Consider the following 13783-nt stretch of genomic DNA (forward strand, 5'->3'; position numbering starts at 1 on the left):
TAAAAATAAGTTACAGACTATTATTGGATAATAGTGACATTCCGTTACAAACATTTCTCTATTGATGATTATGCAGGCATATAGCTTATCTCGCCGAATTTGATTAGGTAGATCTAAGCACAGTTATTAGGTCCATGTGGTCTGCTGCTTTACTAGAATGTTTTCCATGTTGTTACTATAATTTGATTTTGATATCAAACAAACCGGACCGTGTATGGCGTACTTAAATTTGTACTTTGACTTCGTAATTGATAGGTTATTGGTATTGCATTATGTATTATAATGGCATTTTTCGAAATCTCATGTAGGTATTATATTTGTACACTTGAACTCTAGCTTTGTATCTACGTTTTGCCATTGGAAAGTGACATTAGAGCTAGTTCGTGATAATATAAGTACGACTCTAACGGGTACTTTACTTTAGATTCATTTAAGTGAAAAGACTTACACTAATTTCTCCTGTTTACTTACTGTGTATGACTTCCATAAAATTCTTTACGAATTTTTAAAACGTGTAATATTATTATGGTACTTTGACGATTTGTGGATACAATTGAATCTTTTATAATCCAAATGAGATATGATTTGTAAAAGAATAAACAAAATTGTTAATTATTGTGTTTTAATGTTTTTATTGTTGATTGTGAGATGACGGAAATGACATTGTGCATTGTGGCATACAGAAAGCCTAAAATATCATATTTTAAAGTTTCATTTTTTGTTTAGTTTTACACGAATGTCTGGGACATTCATAAGAAACTTTTTCATCACACTTGCTCGTCAATGATGTTATTCCATACCTGTATACTAAAGGACAATGACCTCAATTGTTCCCGCGGGAACTATGGATTTACGTATAGTTTTTCTCCCCGAGGGAGTTATTATGACTTTAGTTTTAAAAAGTTAGTAGGTACGTCATTTCAGACTAAAGAGGTTTCAAGTCAGCCAATTTTTTATTTACATCTTTTATTTACATCTTTATAACTTAGCTATAACCCAATTTCACCACATTCAAAATTTGCCACGCTTCATGGAAACTTCGTTATTTTTATATTTTAAATTTATATCAAATATTGCAATAATTTTGATAATTTTATTAAATATTTTTTTGCACGGAACAATCTGGCCGTAAGGCCATTTGAATTCTGAACTAAACGCAGTTCTTAGCATTATCTATGGTAGACGACTCGAAAAAAGTGACAATCAGGGGGGCTACTACGAAATTCGAAAATCAAAGTTCATATCGTTTTCCTGACGCTAATATTATTTAATACGAGTGAGAGGGACGGTACGATACGAACTTCGATTTTATAATTTTGTAGTAGCCCCTTGTATTAGCGGGTAGCCATTTTTTTATTCAGTTGTTTTCTTAGTGCCTTTTTTTTTTGCCCAGCTGTGAAGTGTTTGGACACAAAATAATTTAATTTTTTGCATTTTTTTCCTCGCAAAGATTAGGTAACAAACCGGAAATGTGCCACAATGTGATCTTAACTAGTCTAGTTAAGTCTTAGTCTAGTTTTAAGTATATTTTAAATATTATTGTTATTATTAATGACCATTGTGCCATTTTTTATCATGTTATGATTCATTTTCGAGTAAAACTTCAATTTTTAAAAATAAATTGTTTTATTTCTTCATTCCGCAATATGTATTTTCTAGAAACGATTGTATTTTTATTATAAAGAACATAATTTAGACTCATTACAATACTTCAGTCTTGACATTCAATACAGTTTAACATATAATTATTGTAAATAAATTATTTAAATTTCCATTGTTAAATAATACGGCAAGTAAGTATTCCATTTCTATGCACATACAACTTGTGAATAACTTCATATTTTCTCGAATATAAATTTAAACAAATACTTGAGAAAATAAATATCGGCTTCAACATATTTGTAGTGTAATACATAATTCATTTAATATTTTTATAGTATAGTTAAACCATCTGAACGTAATCATAATTTATTTAAAAAAAACCGGCCAAGAGCCTGTCGGACCGCCCAAAATAGGGTTCCGTAGCCATTACAAAAAAAAACAAGTATCTTCACGGCACTTACGTTTTTTTTGTTGAGAAGCGCAGTTTTTCGGCAATAACTCAAAAACGGTATAACCGATCGTGTTGAAACCAATTTTTTCCTGTGACATACGGACGGACTTGACGAAACTATAAGGGTTCCGTTTTTGCCATTTTGGCTCCGGAACCCTAAAAAATATTCATGAGTTTCATTACAAACGGGCAATCTAATAAATAAGGAACATTTTAAGGACTGAAAATCAAATAATTGATATTATCGAAATAAGAAACGAAACATGAATGTAACAAATTATTGAGGTAATTATGGATCAACAGTACTTAGAACAATTGCAATCAAATATTTGTATATCAAAGTAGTTAGTGATATCTTACTATGCTTCACCTCACAAGTAATATATCTGATGAGTAGACTATTAGTTTTATTTTTCATACGAATCGTATCGAAAACAATTTATTGTTCACAACAAATCAAGACTTACTACAACCGTAAGAACTTTACATTTCGAAACAATACGTTAAATATCCATTCAATTATTATGGACTGCAACTAGTATGGTCAAATGCGTTAATAATCATATAATAGCAACAGTCGAGCCTGTGATGCTTATTTCCTATAACCCTAAGTAAAAATAATAAATTACAATATATCTCACACTAGTCACGCCACCACACTTTGCCTATACAGAATACCAAAACAAATCAGTCTTTACAACGGCGCAATCAAACTACTCTGATTTAAGCACCTTGCGCGTTTAGGAATACGCTTTAAACAGCGTGATACACTGGTGAGACGCGTTACTTTAACATGAGACGCATGACTTGCCTCTCACTCCATCGTATAACCGCGTCATCTTGTAATGCATTTCGTGATGTTAGTAGTTAAGCGCGCACAACTTTTTAACTCCGATTTCGTGTCCATTCACAGATCTAATTTAATGTTCTAATAGACACAGGAACTATATTATTCGCCTGCCACATGGTCTTGAGCATTGCTGTGTGACGGTTCTGCGCTCTGGGCTTCAGCTTCTGAAAACAGAAACACATAGTTTAAATTATAGCAATATATATAAAGTTAGATTAATGAATTACATGTGCTGCCTAATAGATAACCCAAAAACCCCGGTTAGTTAAGTCTTACTATAAAAAATAATAATATCAGTATGTCTTAATATTTTCTTTGAAATCCGAACTGATTAAGTAATAAAAATAGAAATACATCCACTGTGAGTATGGAAACAGTCACCAACATCAATACAGCTATACTCGTGCACAGTAAGCTTTAAATGAGTTAACCAACTCACCACTACGTCTACAACACTAAATTACTTTTGAAGTAGCTGAAACAATGTGAAAGACCCTCAAAGTTTCACAGTAAGTACATTTCAAAGGCCAATAAATGACAACACGAGCACACAAACAAAGAAGATAAAACTCACTAAAGTCTACTGTCCACGTAAATGTGCTAAATTGCATACAATATTTTAGTTTTCAAACCCAGACTGAGATATCGTCGGCAATAGTGCAAATCCGCTTAACTACCATACTTAATACCACGTATCTTCACTGAGTATTATTTTTAATATTTGTTTCATTTCAAATTATTTAGAGTACAGATTGATAACAAAATACTTAATTTGTCAGTGCATTTGCAATGCTTGGATTTGCGCTATCCGCGCGGATATTCTAGTCTTTAGATAAAACGTAGCAGCATTAACTCATTTTCTATCGGATAAAATAAGTGCCTTTAGTTACACTAGCTTGTTCATAAATGAGCTAATTCGGTAGGAAGGGACATATAATATTTTCGGAAGAAAACAGCATACCCGACCCATAAGTGTTCAACATAGCTACAACTATTCAAAAACATGTATAAATCCGAATAAATCGTAACTTACCAGCTATAGCTCTATCGACTTTTAACTTGTCTCTGACGATGTAGATGGATGTCAGCAGGAAGAATATGCCTCCGATGACTTCCACGTAGCAAGTAACGAAGAGGGCATACTGTAGGGCCCTGAATTGCACGCTTTGACTGGGCGCGTCAAGGGGAGCCGTCCCTAGTGACCTTTTTAGTGATTCCGATATCTGTAAGTAAACAAAAATAAATGTATTGATGACGGTTAAATTTTCTGATTTATACTGTTTTTTTTTTGTAATGCGCAACTGACTGGACTGGAACGTTGTCGTAATTAGGTGATGATTGCAAATTGTTTACTTTGGTAGCGATTGGCAATGTCTTAAAAGCATTTCCATATATCTAACTAACAATTTACAAGACCATTCAATCAAACTAATGATAATATAACTTATATAAATTCAATAACAAGCTCGAACACATTCATCTAACGCTGTCACTGTTTGTGATATTTAAATAAATACCTACATCATACTGAACGCAAAAGATTCAGGAAACTTACCACTCCTACTAAATATGGACTACCAGCGTCACCAAGCATATGTGATATTAAAATTTGGAAAGCTTCTGCAGTCGAACGTCGAGGTGGGATCACCACATACTGTAAGAAAAAAATAAACATAGATTAATTAGTTTCACTTCGAAAAGATCTCACATTAATACAAACTACTCCACTAAAAGCACAGCCAAAGCTCATAACATAATCAAGGACAATAGACAATGGATTGTCTTTTTATTCAAATGCAAAAAATATTCTGTGATGAATGTAAATATTTTTACTTAAATATTTGGTCGTTATTAGTTAATACTGCTTATACTGCATTGTTTGAATGCACTACGATGTATTAGCTAAAACAATATACCTAATAAAATTAAGCCAAAACAATGACAAAAAAAAATCACCGTTTTGAAAATGCATGTCGATAAATTCATCTTACTCATCGTTATTTATAATCACGCCGCATAATAAATGTACAGTCTGATTTTATAGAACAGCCAAGTTTTATTTAAGGCTATGTATTTTGATAACAGCGCCATCTATGACATAGTGCCAATATTACGTATTCGTGAAACATGCCAACATCATGCAAGCCGCTCACTTAGTACGGACGTTCGCTAATAGATGTCACTACTAAACTAAACAAAATGAAATCAGTCCACCCAGCCTATTTACTTCAAAAAATATTCCAATGAGAAAATTGTTTGAAACTTTTACTGGTTGTTATGGGGTCAGTAGATCACAACCGGGCAACAGTGAGCCGGTCGCGGCCGTAAGAATTTTAATTAATGAGTGACTGAATTCAATTTTCATGCATGCAAAAACCAAGCCCCATACAGAAAAGTACACATATAAACATAAAAATAAAATAAACAGATTTACATCATGCACCCATTTAACTACTAAAACGTAAGCTAATCTAAACAACGAAAAAAAAACTTCCAATTGAGATCGTCCCCATCCACCGCTCGCGCGGCGAACGGGCAGTCACGCGGAAGGCGCCTTACCATTGACATATCGGCCACTATTGCCCAGTTGAGATTCAAGAAGACCTCGCCGATGAACATGGAGATGAAGGGTCCGTAGAAATATTGTTCGGCGAGGACCATGCCTAGCGTCATGGCGGGGGCGGAGACTAGTAGTCCGACGCCGCATATGACGGCGTGCGAGCGCGGGAACCGTTTGATGAGCGCGGCGCCGAGCCAAGCGCCCATCGGCACGCCGATCAGCCCCGATGTCATCGTGATCCCGCCGAAGATTAGCGAAACCCTTCGTGCAATATCGCGAAAGTCAACACATGCTTTTTTGTATAGAAAGTCGTTAACTGCCCCTTGTGCACTTGAGTATATGGTAAGTAAATATTTTTGCGACCATTCAATTTATATAAAGCATACTACATTTTGTGAGAACCGAGAATTAACCGATTCGCTTTGCAGCAAATTTAAAAATTTTAGCGAATTATAACGAGTTAAGATTGTATTGTATAGTTACCCGTAAAATATTAATGTTAAACATTCAAGACATGTAGTAATAAATGTGCTTATAGTCGCAAAAATATTATGCGCATCTTAATCATCTCATCACCCAGCTTTTAAACACAATTTAAATTGATCAATCAGAACCAAGTCATGTACTTTCAACAAAAAAAAAATTGTGTTTAATAGCCCTGCAATGTATAAACATTTTTATACTCGGATAATGAAACCTACATCCATGCTAAGCTTGTATTAAAATTCAATAATAATAATATTTATATTTGCTTTAATCACAATCGTATGTTATGACAGAATATAAATATGTCTTGTAATATATATTCAGACCATATTGTATAAGCAGCATTCTGTCAGCGCCATGGGATGATATGAGGTAATTGTGATATTGATATCTCATTGGAATATTTTCTTTAACGTAAACGAGCGGGTGGACGATTTCTGCTTTAAATGCTTGCACCATACGAAGCTCGGAGCACCGCATGCGATGTACAGAGCCAACTAGATAACGAAGTACAAGTTTATAACATGTCATCCATATGCACATTGTTAGACTAAGATTATCCAAGTCGTAAACGAATGCATGGATATAAACGATATAACAAGTTAAACTTTATGCCTTGTACTTCAATATGCAATTTGACTATGCAAACATTCAATGGCTGTCCTGCTGCGAGTAAAATCGTTTGGAAACATTGTAAGCGATTACTCGCTAATCTGATTAGTTTATTCCTGCTGGCAGGACCATTGTCTTGAAAACATGCAGTTTTACACTTGCATCAAAAATCCCTTACTTCCCGTTGCAACCGTAGCAGAACAGCCACGGTTAAAGTCAGAAAACGCTCACCAGTACAATATCAGCCACGATGGACCACGTCAGATTGAGTGTGACCATCCCGAGGAACATGAGGATGTAGGTCATCGCCTCGTGTACGTTGACACAGATGAGGGCCAAGTACACGAGCGGGGATGAGGCTAGCAGGGCGAACCCGCAGATGAGAGGGTCGCAGTCTTCGAAGCGAGAGCGCAGCCGCTGCGCTAGCGCCGAGCCGAGCGGCACTCCGATAGCGCCAGCGAACATTCCGACTAGGCCGAATTTGTACGACACACTAGCGTGTCGTACGTTATGTTAGTTATTGTTACGGTCACTTTGGGAAAAGTAAAGTGCAAGTTTATGTTGTCTACAACCTCCGATAAAAGATATCTTGTAATAGACATATTTTCCTAGCGTATCATCATACATCCATAATTGACTGTTTTATTCTTATGTCTGTCGCTAAGAAATATAACTAACTTTTTTTTTAAAACGCTCGTCAAACTATAATATTTCTGACGGATGATTCCTAAAAATATAATAAAACTTGATTACTTTCAGATTGTATAACAAAATGTTGTGCTAGATGTATTCGCGATAAGGTAAAGTGCTAACTAGAGCACACCGCGCGGATATGTACCTACTATGGTTCGATTAGGTATATAATGTAGGTACAGTCAAGTGCAAAGATAGCGACACGGCCAAATTTACAAAAATATGTATACACGACTTTATGCACTTAACATTAAGGTCGTGTATTTTTGTAACTTTGGCCGTGTAGATATCTTTGCATTTGACTGTACACTACATACAGCCAGGGTACAATCAAGAATCATACTGATAACAGTGACTTGAATCGTGCAATCACAAGAAATATTCCTGTGATTATCTTGCTGGCGCATACAATATTTTACCTTCGTCCTCAAAGTTCGTCCTAATATGAATATTATAGCTCAATGTCCTTTGAAGAATTATCCCCATTCAACGACATAAACTTGCACTTCTATCCCGTATTGTATCTATTAATATCTTCGGATTGTCTATGTACCATCAGCCAAATAAGTGGTCTATCAAATTTTAAACAAGTTCCTATACCATGCCTATCGAATTAATATGTCGCTAAAGTCGAACTTTCAAGTTGACAGACACGTCTATTGACATTATTGTTTTATAACATGCAAACGATTATCAACTTTAGGGTGGTAGACCACATATTTGGCTGATGGTACAGCCGTTTCTGATTTAATGGCCAATTACCAATAGTATCACAATGTTTTCGCGTTTGCACAGATATAAAAAAACTGTGTGTAAAAAAACTTAGACAAACTAACGACGTTGACAAAAATAAGCATGCCAACTGATAGGTACATACTAAGGAGAAACTCCACATGCAGCGCAGCGGCATACGCCACGGCGCATGTTGTATTGTATTTTATCACCATCGTGAGTTAGTTACTTTTTTCCATGGAGTTTTTCTGGGTAGTTTTCGCCTCGGTAGGCTTTCGTTTAGACTCAGAGCTGTCAAATTTCACAGTAAATTTTACGTAACTCACCTCTCAATAGTAATGTTGATATCAGGCTGCAACGTAAGTCCAAGATAGATGAACTGCGGGCCCCACCACGCGAGTGCGCCTGTCACGAATGCGACACAAGTAAACGCTAGCGTTGACAGCATGAATGAGGGGCTGGAAAAGGGAAAACAATTCCAATATAGTAAACTCTGCAAACATGATAGCAACTTAACTTACCTATCGAAAAATATACCAATAGTCGGAACGGACTTTTTTTTAATCATAACATAAATTTCGATGTCATTTCACTATCTGGTATTTCAATCTACAATTCTACCGAGCGTAACTAAATTCTCTTTAACTGGTTCTGTGGGTACTTAAAGTATGTCATCTCTATCCACGGTATACAAACTTAGTAACTTTATATTTTCATAAGCACAGCTCCAAAACACTTACTTCTTAATCAAAGAGCGTATATCATCCTTATAAGACGTGGCCTTGATGTGACTGTCTTCTGCCTGGCCTCTCTCTGGGTCCTGCATGACCCAAGCAATGAGGGCCACAGCCACGGCGCCCAGGAAAGGGGTAACTCGGAGCCCCCATCGCCAATTGCCGGCCGCCGCCCCCGCTACCGACCCGACTATGTAGCCGAGACCACTGGAAATGTAAGGGTTAGACCATTACTCAGTGCAGATATTAATAGGTCAATATTAAATAAATAGAGTGTAGGGTTAGGTGTGCAAGAGTTTTTTACATCCGGAAAATCATGAGCCATCAATTAAAATCTCAAGCGCGCTTTTAAATAGCTACTCTTACACTTTGACTTTACAGTAATATGCACGTCAAGGGAAATGAATACTTTCTTATTAATCATACATCGTCGACTATTTAGCTTTTTATAGTTGAAAATTATGTGGTTCAAAATCAGACAATCAACAGACAAAGACAGCACTGCAAAATTTTCCGGTATCCGTAGGTATTGATAGTGTTTTAAGAAGTCGTCGTGGAACGATGTTATCGAAAAACACACAAATATACCTAATGCAACTATTTGTATTGACGTCTTATTGTATTGTAAGTAAAGTAACTTAACTCTCATCCATATTTTCCTATTAATAAGCTGACCTCTCGCCGACTGATACGCGGTTAAAACTAATAGGCACTGACTGAATGTTTATTTATAAGCATGTTCAAGAGGGTTACAAGAGTTTTTCGGCGGCATGAATCGTCGATATATAAGGCATCTGCCTCTCTCTTTCCAACTTAGTAAGTTACTGCTATTGTGTGAGAGTGATATAAAGTTTATTTATGTCCACGGCTGCTATAAGGGGGAAAGATGGACATTCATAAAAAGATTAATAGAAAAGACTAAATCAAATGAAATAAAATATGTCTGAATTTATCTTATTGACATATTGCGATAAAATCTTCGCAAGAATCGCACACCTTCAACAAAGTCTAGAAGTAAGGACTGAAATATCGAAATATGGTCCGTCCAAATGCACTGTGTACATATATAGCAAGTGCGGTAATCGCATGATCACACCCTGATTGGCTTATTCCTATCTCTTCACTTGGCACAGTCAGTCGACCATACGATAGCAATAAGCCCTTATCTACACTCCTATTGACGCTTTCGTAACAGCAAGGGCATAACAAACATCGCCAAATTGAGGCATGATAACATAAATAAATAAAATAATAATAGATCCCACGTAGCAACTGATATTGCACGTTATAAAATTAATAGCACTTGGATTGGATTCAGGTCTTTATTCTGATTTTGATTTACACTGAGGCGTAGTACCTTGTTAAACAATCATAACTATGATGATTCAAAACGATTTTTACTGTTTACTTCGCTATAATTTGAAGAAAATATTGTCAAAATTTCCAAATACTCGTCAACATGTATAGTGAAATTAACTCAGTTGGCACAAATATCCCCAGGTACAAATACCTATTTCTTTATTGTTCCATTATAGATTTACGTTAAACAGGGCACAGTCGAAGCATTTTTAAGTTATTAAACATTCAAAAATTAACGCAACTACACCATTTTTTATACTGGTTTATGATATATTTTACTGAAATGCAAAAAAAATAAGATAGTTTACCTTCCGACAGGTATAGCGAAGTAGAAGAAGGCAAGCATCTTAGACCGTACGTTGCCGACGAACAGGTCGCTGATGATGGTAGGGGCGATGGTGGAATAAGACGCCTCCCCGATGCCCACAAGGCCGCGGAAAAACGCAAATAGGGCAAAATTCTGGAAAAGACGAAATTTCCTATTATGATATGAGGATGGCTCAAAAGAGGTGTTTGGAAGATACTCCACCGACAAGAGTATGAGAACTTCTTTAACTCTTAAGTTAAAGAAGAAGATATTAAGTAAAATGCAATGAGTAACGAATATAGTATAAAAACCGGCCATGTGTGAGTCGGGCCGCGCATCGAGGGTCCCGTACAGCTCTTGAATAAAATATCTTGATCTAAATAGGTACCTGCTTAAGTTCATAAAGTACAGTTGTAAGCATTACTGTTCTTGGGACACCTTATTTTTTGTTTTGTGTAAATAAAACAATTTAATTACGTCAAACTCAATAACTCACTACTACTTTTGCATTTTGGGTTATGAGCCAGAAAATATTTGCCAAAATCACAGATTAATACGTAAGTACGAAGAATAATACAACTGCATTCTATTTTCGTGTGTCTCATATAGAAAAAGTTAATGAAAAGATATCTAGCCACAAAATTAGCACATAGATCCCTGTTTAAGCGTACCTGCTGGTGAGTGTTAAAACTTAAAGTGTGTATTAAAAGTATTAAAACCCAAGTGTTATGTCGTACTTGTAGTGGCAGCCGTAGCATTCAAACAGCAACACCTACTTATATCAATACTTCATTTGAACTTTGCTAACATCATAATGTAATTTTTACCCGATTGCGAGAAGGAGGGTTATGTTTTTTTAAATTAAGTTTAGCAAGCTTTTATGAAAGTCAATAATCAACTACCTACGTGAAATAAAGAAAAAAATACTTACACCTATAAACGAACCAAAAAAGGTCGTTAAACTCCACAGAGCCACTCCAAACGCCATGATGGTTCTTCTAGAGTACCGATCTCCAAGGTACCCAAAAATTGGAGCAAACACCATATACGCCACCACAAATACTGTCTGCAACAAGCCGGCTTTGTCATCGCCGATACCAAATTCTTTTTTGACATCGCCTAAGACACCTGAAACAATACAAATAATAATGCTAAACATAAAGTTAAACAAAGCCACGAAATGGGACGTGTCTAATCCGTCTGTAGGCTAAATAACACCGACATAAACATTATTCTCTCAAGCGTGCAAGGAACAAGTGTAGCAACGATTTGTTTCACGGTTCGTCCCCTCAAGGAGCATTCGTGTGTGATGAGCATGGTGTCATTTTCATCTGTTCACGACGCGAATTACCCAGGAGGGACTGCTTTGGAAGAACATGAAATAGCTAACCCCCAATGTTGTCCCACTTTTATATTATTGAGTAAAAAAACCGGCCAAGTGAGAATCGGACTCGCGCAGCGAGGGTTCCGTACAAATTATTAAAAAAATGAAAAATATTTGTATCATATGATCTAACTAAGAATGTATGCTTTTCGCAATTTTTCCTTTATCTGTGCTATAAGACGTTGCTTCGTACCAAATTTCAAGATTCTGAGTTCACGGGAAGTACCCTGTAGGTTTTGATTCCCTTGCGAGTGTCGAAAATTTGCAGCATAAACGGCTGTATCTTTTAATTGCGTTGGCTTAGAAGCTTGATTTTTTATACAGCTACAAGAGACAGTAGACCTGAGTATTTGATATAAATTTCAGCTTAATACCGCGTCCCTGAGAAAAAGAGTCTTGACAGACAGACGGACAAGAAGTGATCCTAAAAGGGTTCCGTTTTTTTTTCCTTTTGAGGTACGGAACCCTAAAATTGGTGTCATAATCCCTTGGTAAGATCATGGTAATATGACACGCCTACCTATCGCGTGATATCGCTGTTTTTGGGCGGTATCGTCTCCCTAGTGGGATTAAGTTGCCCCTATTTGTTAACTAATTCAATAATTGTTTACTCATAAACAAATTATTCTAGAGTATCGAGTTTCGAAGTAAATGTAGTAGGTAATCGTATTATTTTTATTTATGTGTATTTTTTATTCATAATTGTATCGTGTAAGTACCTAAGTATATTATTTATGTATATGTGTACATATGTATGTGTATAATACATATGTACACTGTCCGTACATTGTCCGTCTGTCTGTCAAGACAGTACAGTAGTAGTAGTAGTGTATATATATATACTACTACTAATTGTTGTTTGTTAAGTGTTTTTATGTATATGTTATATACCTATTCCTTTCTTCTCACTGTACATAAATTACTGATCGCCTATCTTTAAGTTTTCCTTTCCTGTTTAGGTTAGCTTGAAAAGATCCCTTTTAGGGATAAGTTCGCCTTTGTACTCTTTTGTTTTGTCGTTTTCTTTTTGTATTATTTTTGTGTTCTATGTACGATTGATAGTTTTAATAAGTAGGTACTGCAACACAAATTAAACGAACTTTCCAGGATATTTTTACTTAAAACAAGAAAAATCACGCTTACAAGCGCCAAGCCAAGCCACTCAAAAAATAACCATGAGCAAATTTCGACCTTGTAGAGTTGACTGGCCGGATGCGTGGCCAATGGTACGAATTAGAATTAAAATAACCGGAACTCTCGATGCTCCTCAGAAAAATTACATGTTCACCGTTTGATTTTGAGAAAAAAAAAGGTGTCGATAATCTTTACGTAAACATCAACGAAAGGGTGTGGTTTGCAAAACACACATGGATATGGTATGACTGATAAACTCAAGTGACCTGACAAATGTTCCTACTAAGAAGCATAACAACACGTGAAATTAATAACATAAATATAAAAGCAAGCCCAAAAACTGGTTTTATTTATTACCTACAAAACAGCCTTAAAAAGGGTAATTATTAAGGCGAGTTCTAGTTAATATGAAGACTTTGTTCACAATTGGAATAAACTAAAACTAACTATACTGAACGGCAGAAAATCTGGCCCTGAAATGTATGCAGTCATATGTAATTAAAATTTGTATGTAAAGTGGGCCAAATTTCGTGCCGCTAAGTACACTGACGAGAAAAAATAAAGGATCGGTTACAAAAGTGACGATAACTACAAAACCCGCTGTGATAGCTTCTTCGACTGAGTAATAAGTGAGTGTGAGTGAGAATGAGTTTAGTAAAGAGTTTTATTCTTTGTGTTAAGTTAACTTAGGCGTAGTTAAATTAGCTGCAATGTACTTTTAAATCAAGAAAATATCTTCAACGGTTTAGGACCTATTGCGATTTTCGTAATCGACCCTTTATTACACACCCTTTATTATACATTTTGGAAAAGCAATAAAATATTGAGTATTGAGTATTTATTTTTGCTCGTCAGTGTATATTATAAAAATAAAATACC

The 13783-nt window shown here is 35.7% G+C and overlaps 1 protein-coding gene across 3 annotated transcripts in view; it reads right to left on the reverse strand.

Moving 5' to 3' along the window:
• Positions 1 to 1607: 1607 nt before the first annotated feature.
• The window catches only part of spin (lysolipid transporter protein spinster), a 33443-nt gene continuing 21267 nt past the window's right edge, over positions 1608 to 13783 (reverse strand). The window contains exons 2-10 of one of the 3 annotated variants that reach the window (XM_074100817.1): positions 11318 to 11514; positions 10388 to 10539; positions 8727 to 8927; positions 8313 to 8444; positions 5463 to 5724; positions 4459 to 4557; positions 3937 to 4126; positions 3343 to 3378; positions 3007 to 3067 (exon numbers count right to left, since the gene is read on the reverse strand). In XM_074100817.1, coding sequence (XP_073956918.1) covers positions 3359 to 3378; positions 3937 to 4126; positions 4459 to 4557; positions 5463 to 5724; positions 8313 to 8444; positions 8727 to 8927; positions 10388 to 10539; positions 11318 to 11514 — 1253 coding nt within the window. In that variant the 3' untranslated portion in view covers positions 3007 to 3067; positions 3343 to 3358. Of the gene's footprint in view, positions 3068 to 3342; positions 3379 to 3936; positions 4127 to 4458; positions 4558 to 5462; positions 5725 to 6792; positions 7055 to 8312; positions 8445 to 8726; positions 8928 to 10387; positions 10540 to 11317; positions 11515 to 13783 lie in introns of all 3 variants that reach the window. The other 2 variants (XM_074100815.1, XM_074100816.1) reach the window with 2 other exon arrangements.

The sequence above is a fragment of the Choristoneura fumiferana genome, chromosome 17 (assembly GCF_025370935.1).
Source record: "Choristoneura fumiferana chromosome 17, NRCan_CFum_1, whole genome shotgun sequence".
Classification (NCBI taxonomy): domain Eukaryota; kingdom Metazoa; phylum Arthropoda; class Insecta; order Lepidoptera; family Tortricidae; genus Choristoneura; species Choristoneura fumiferana.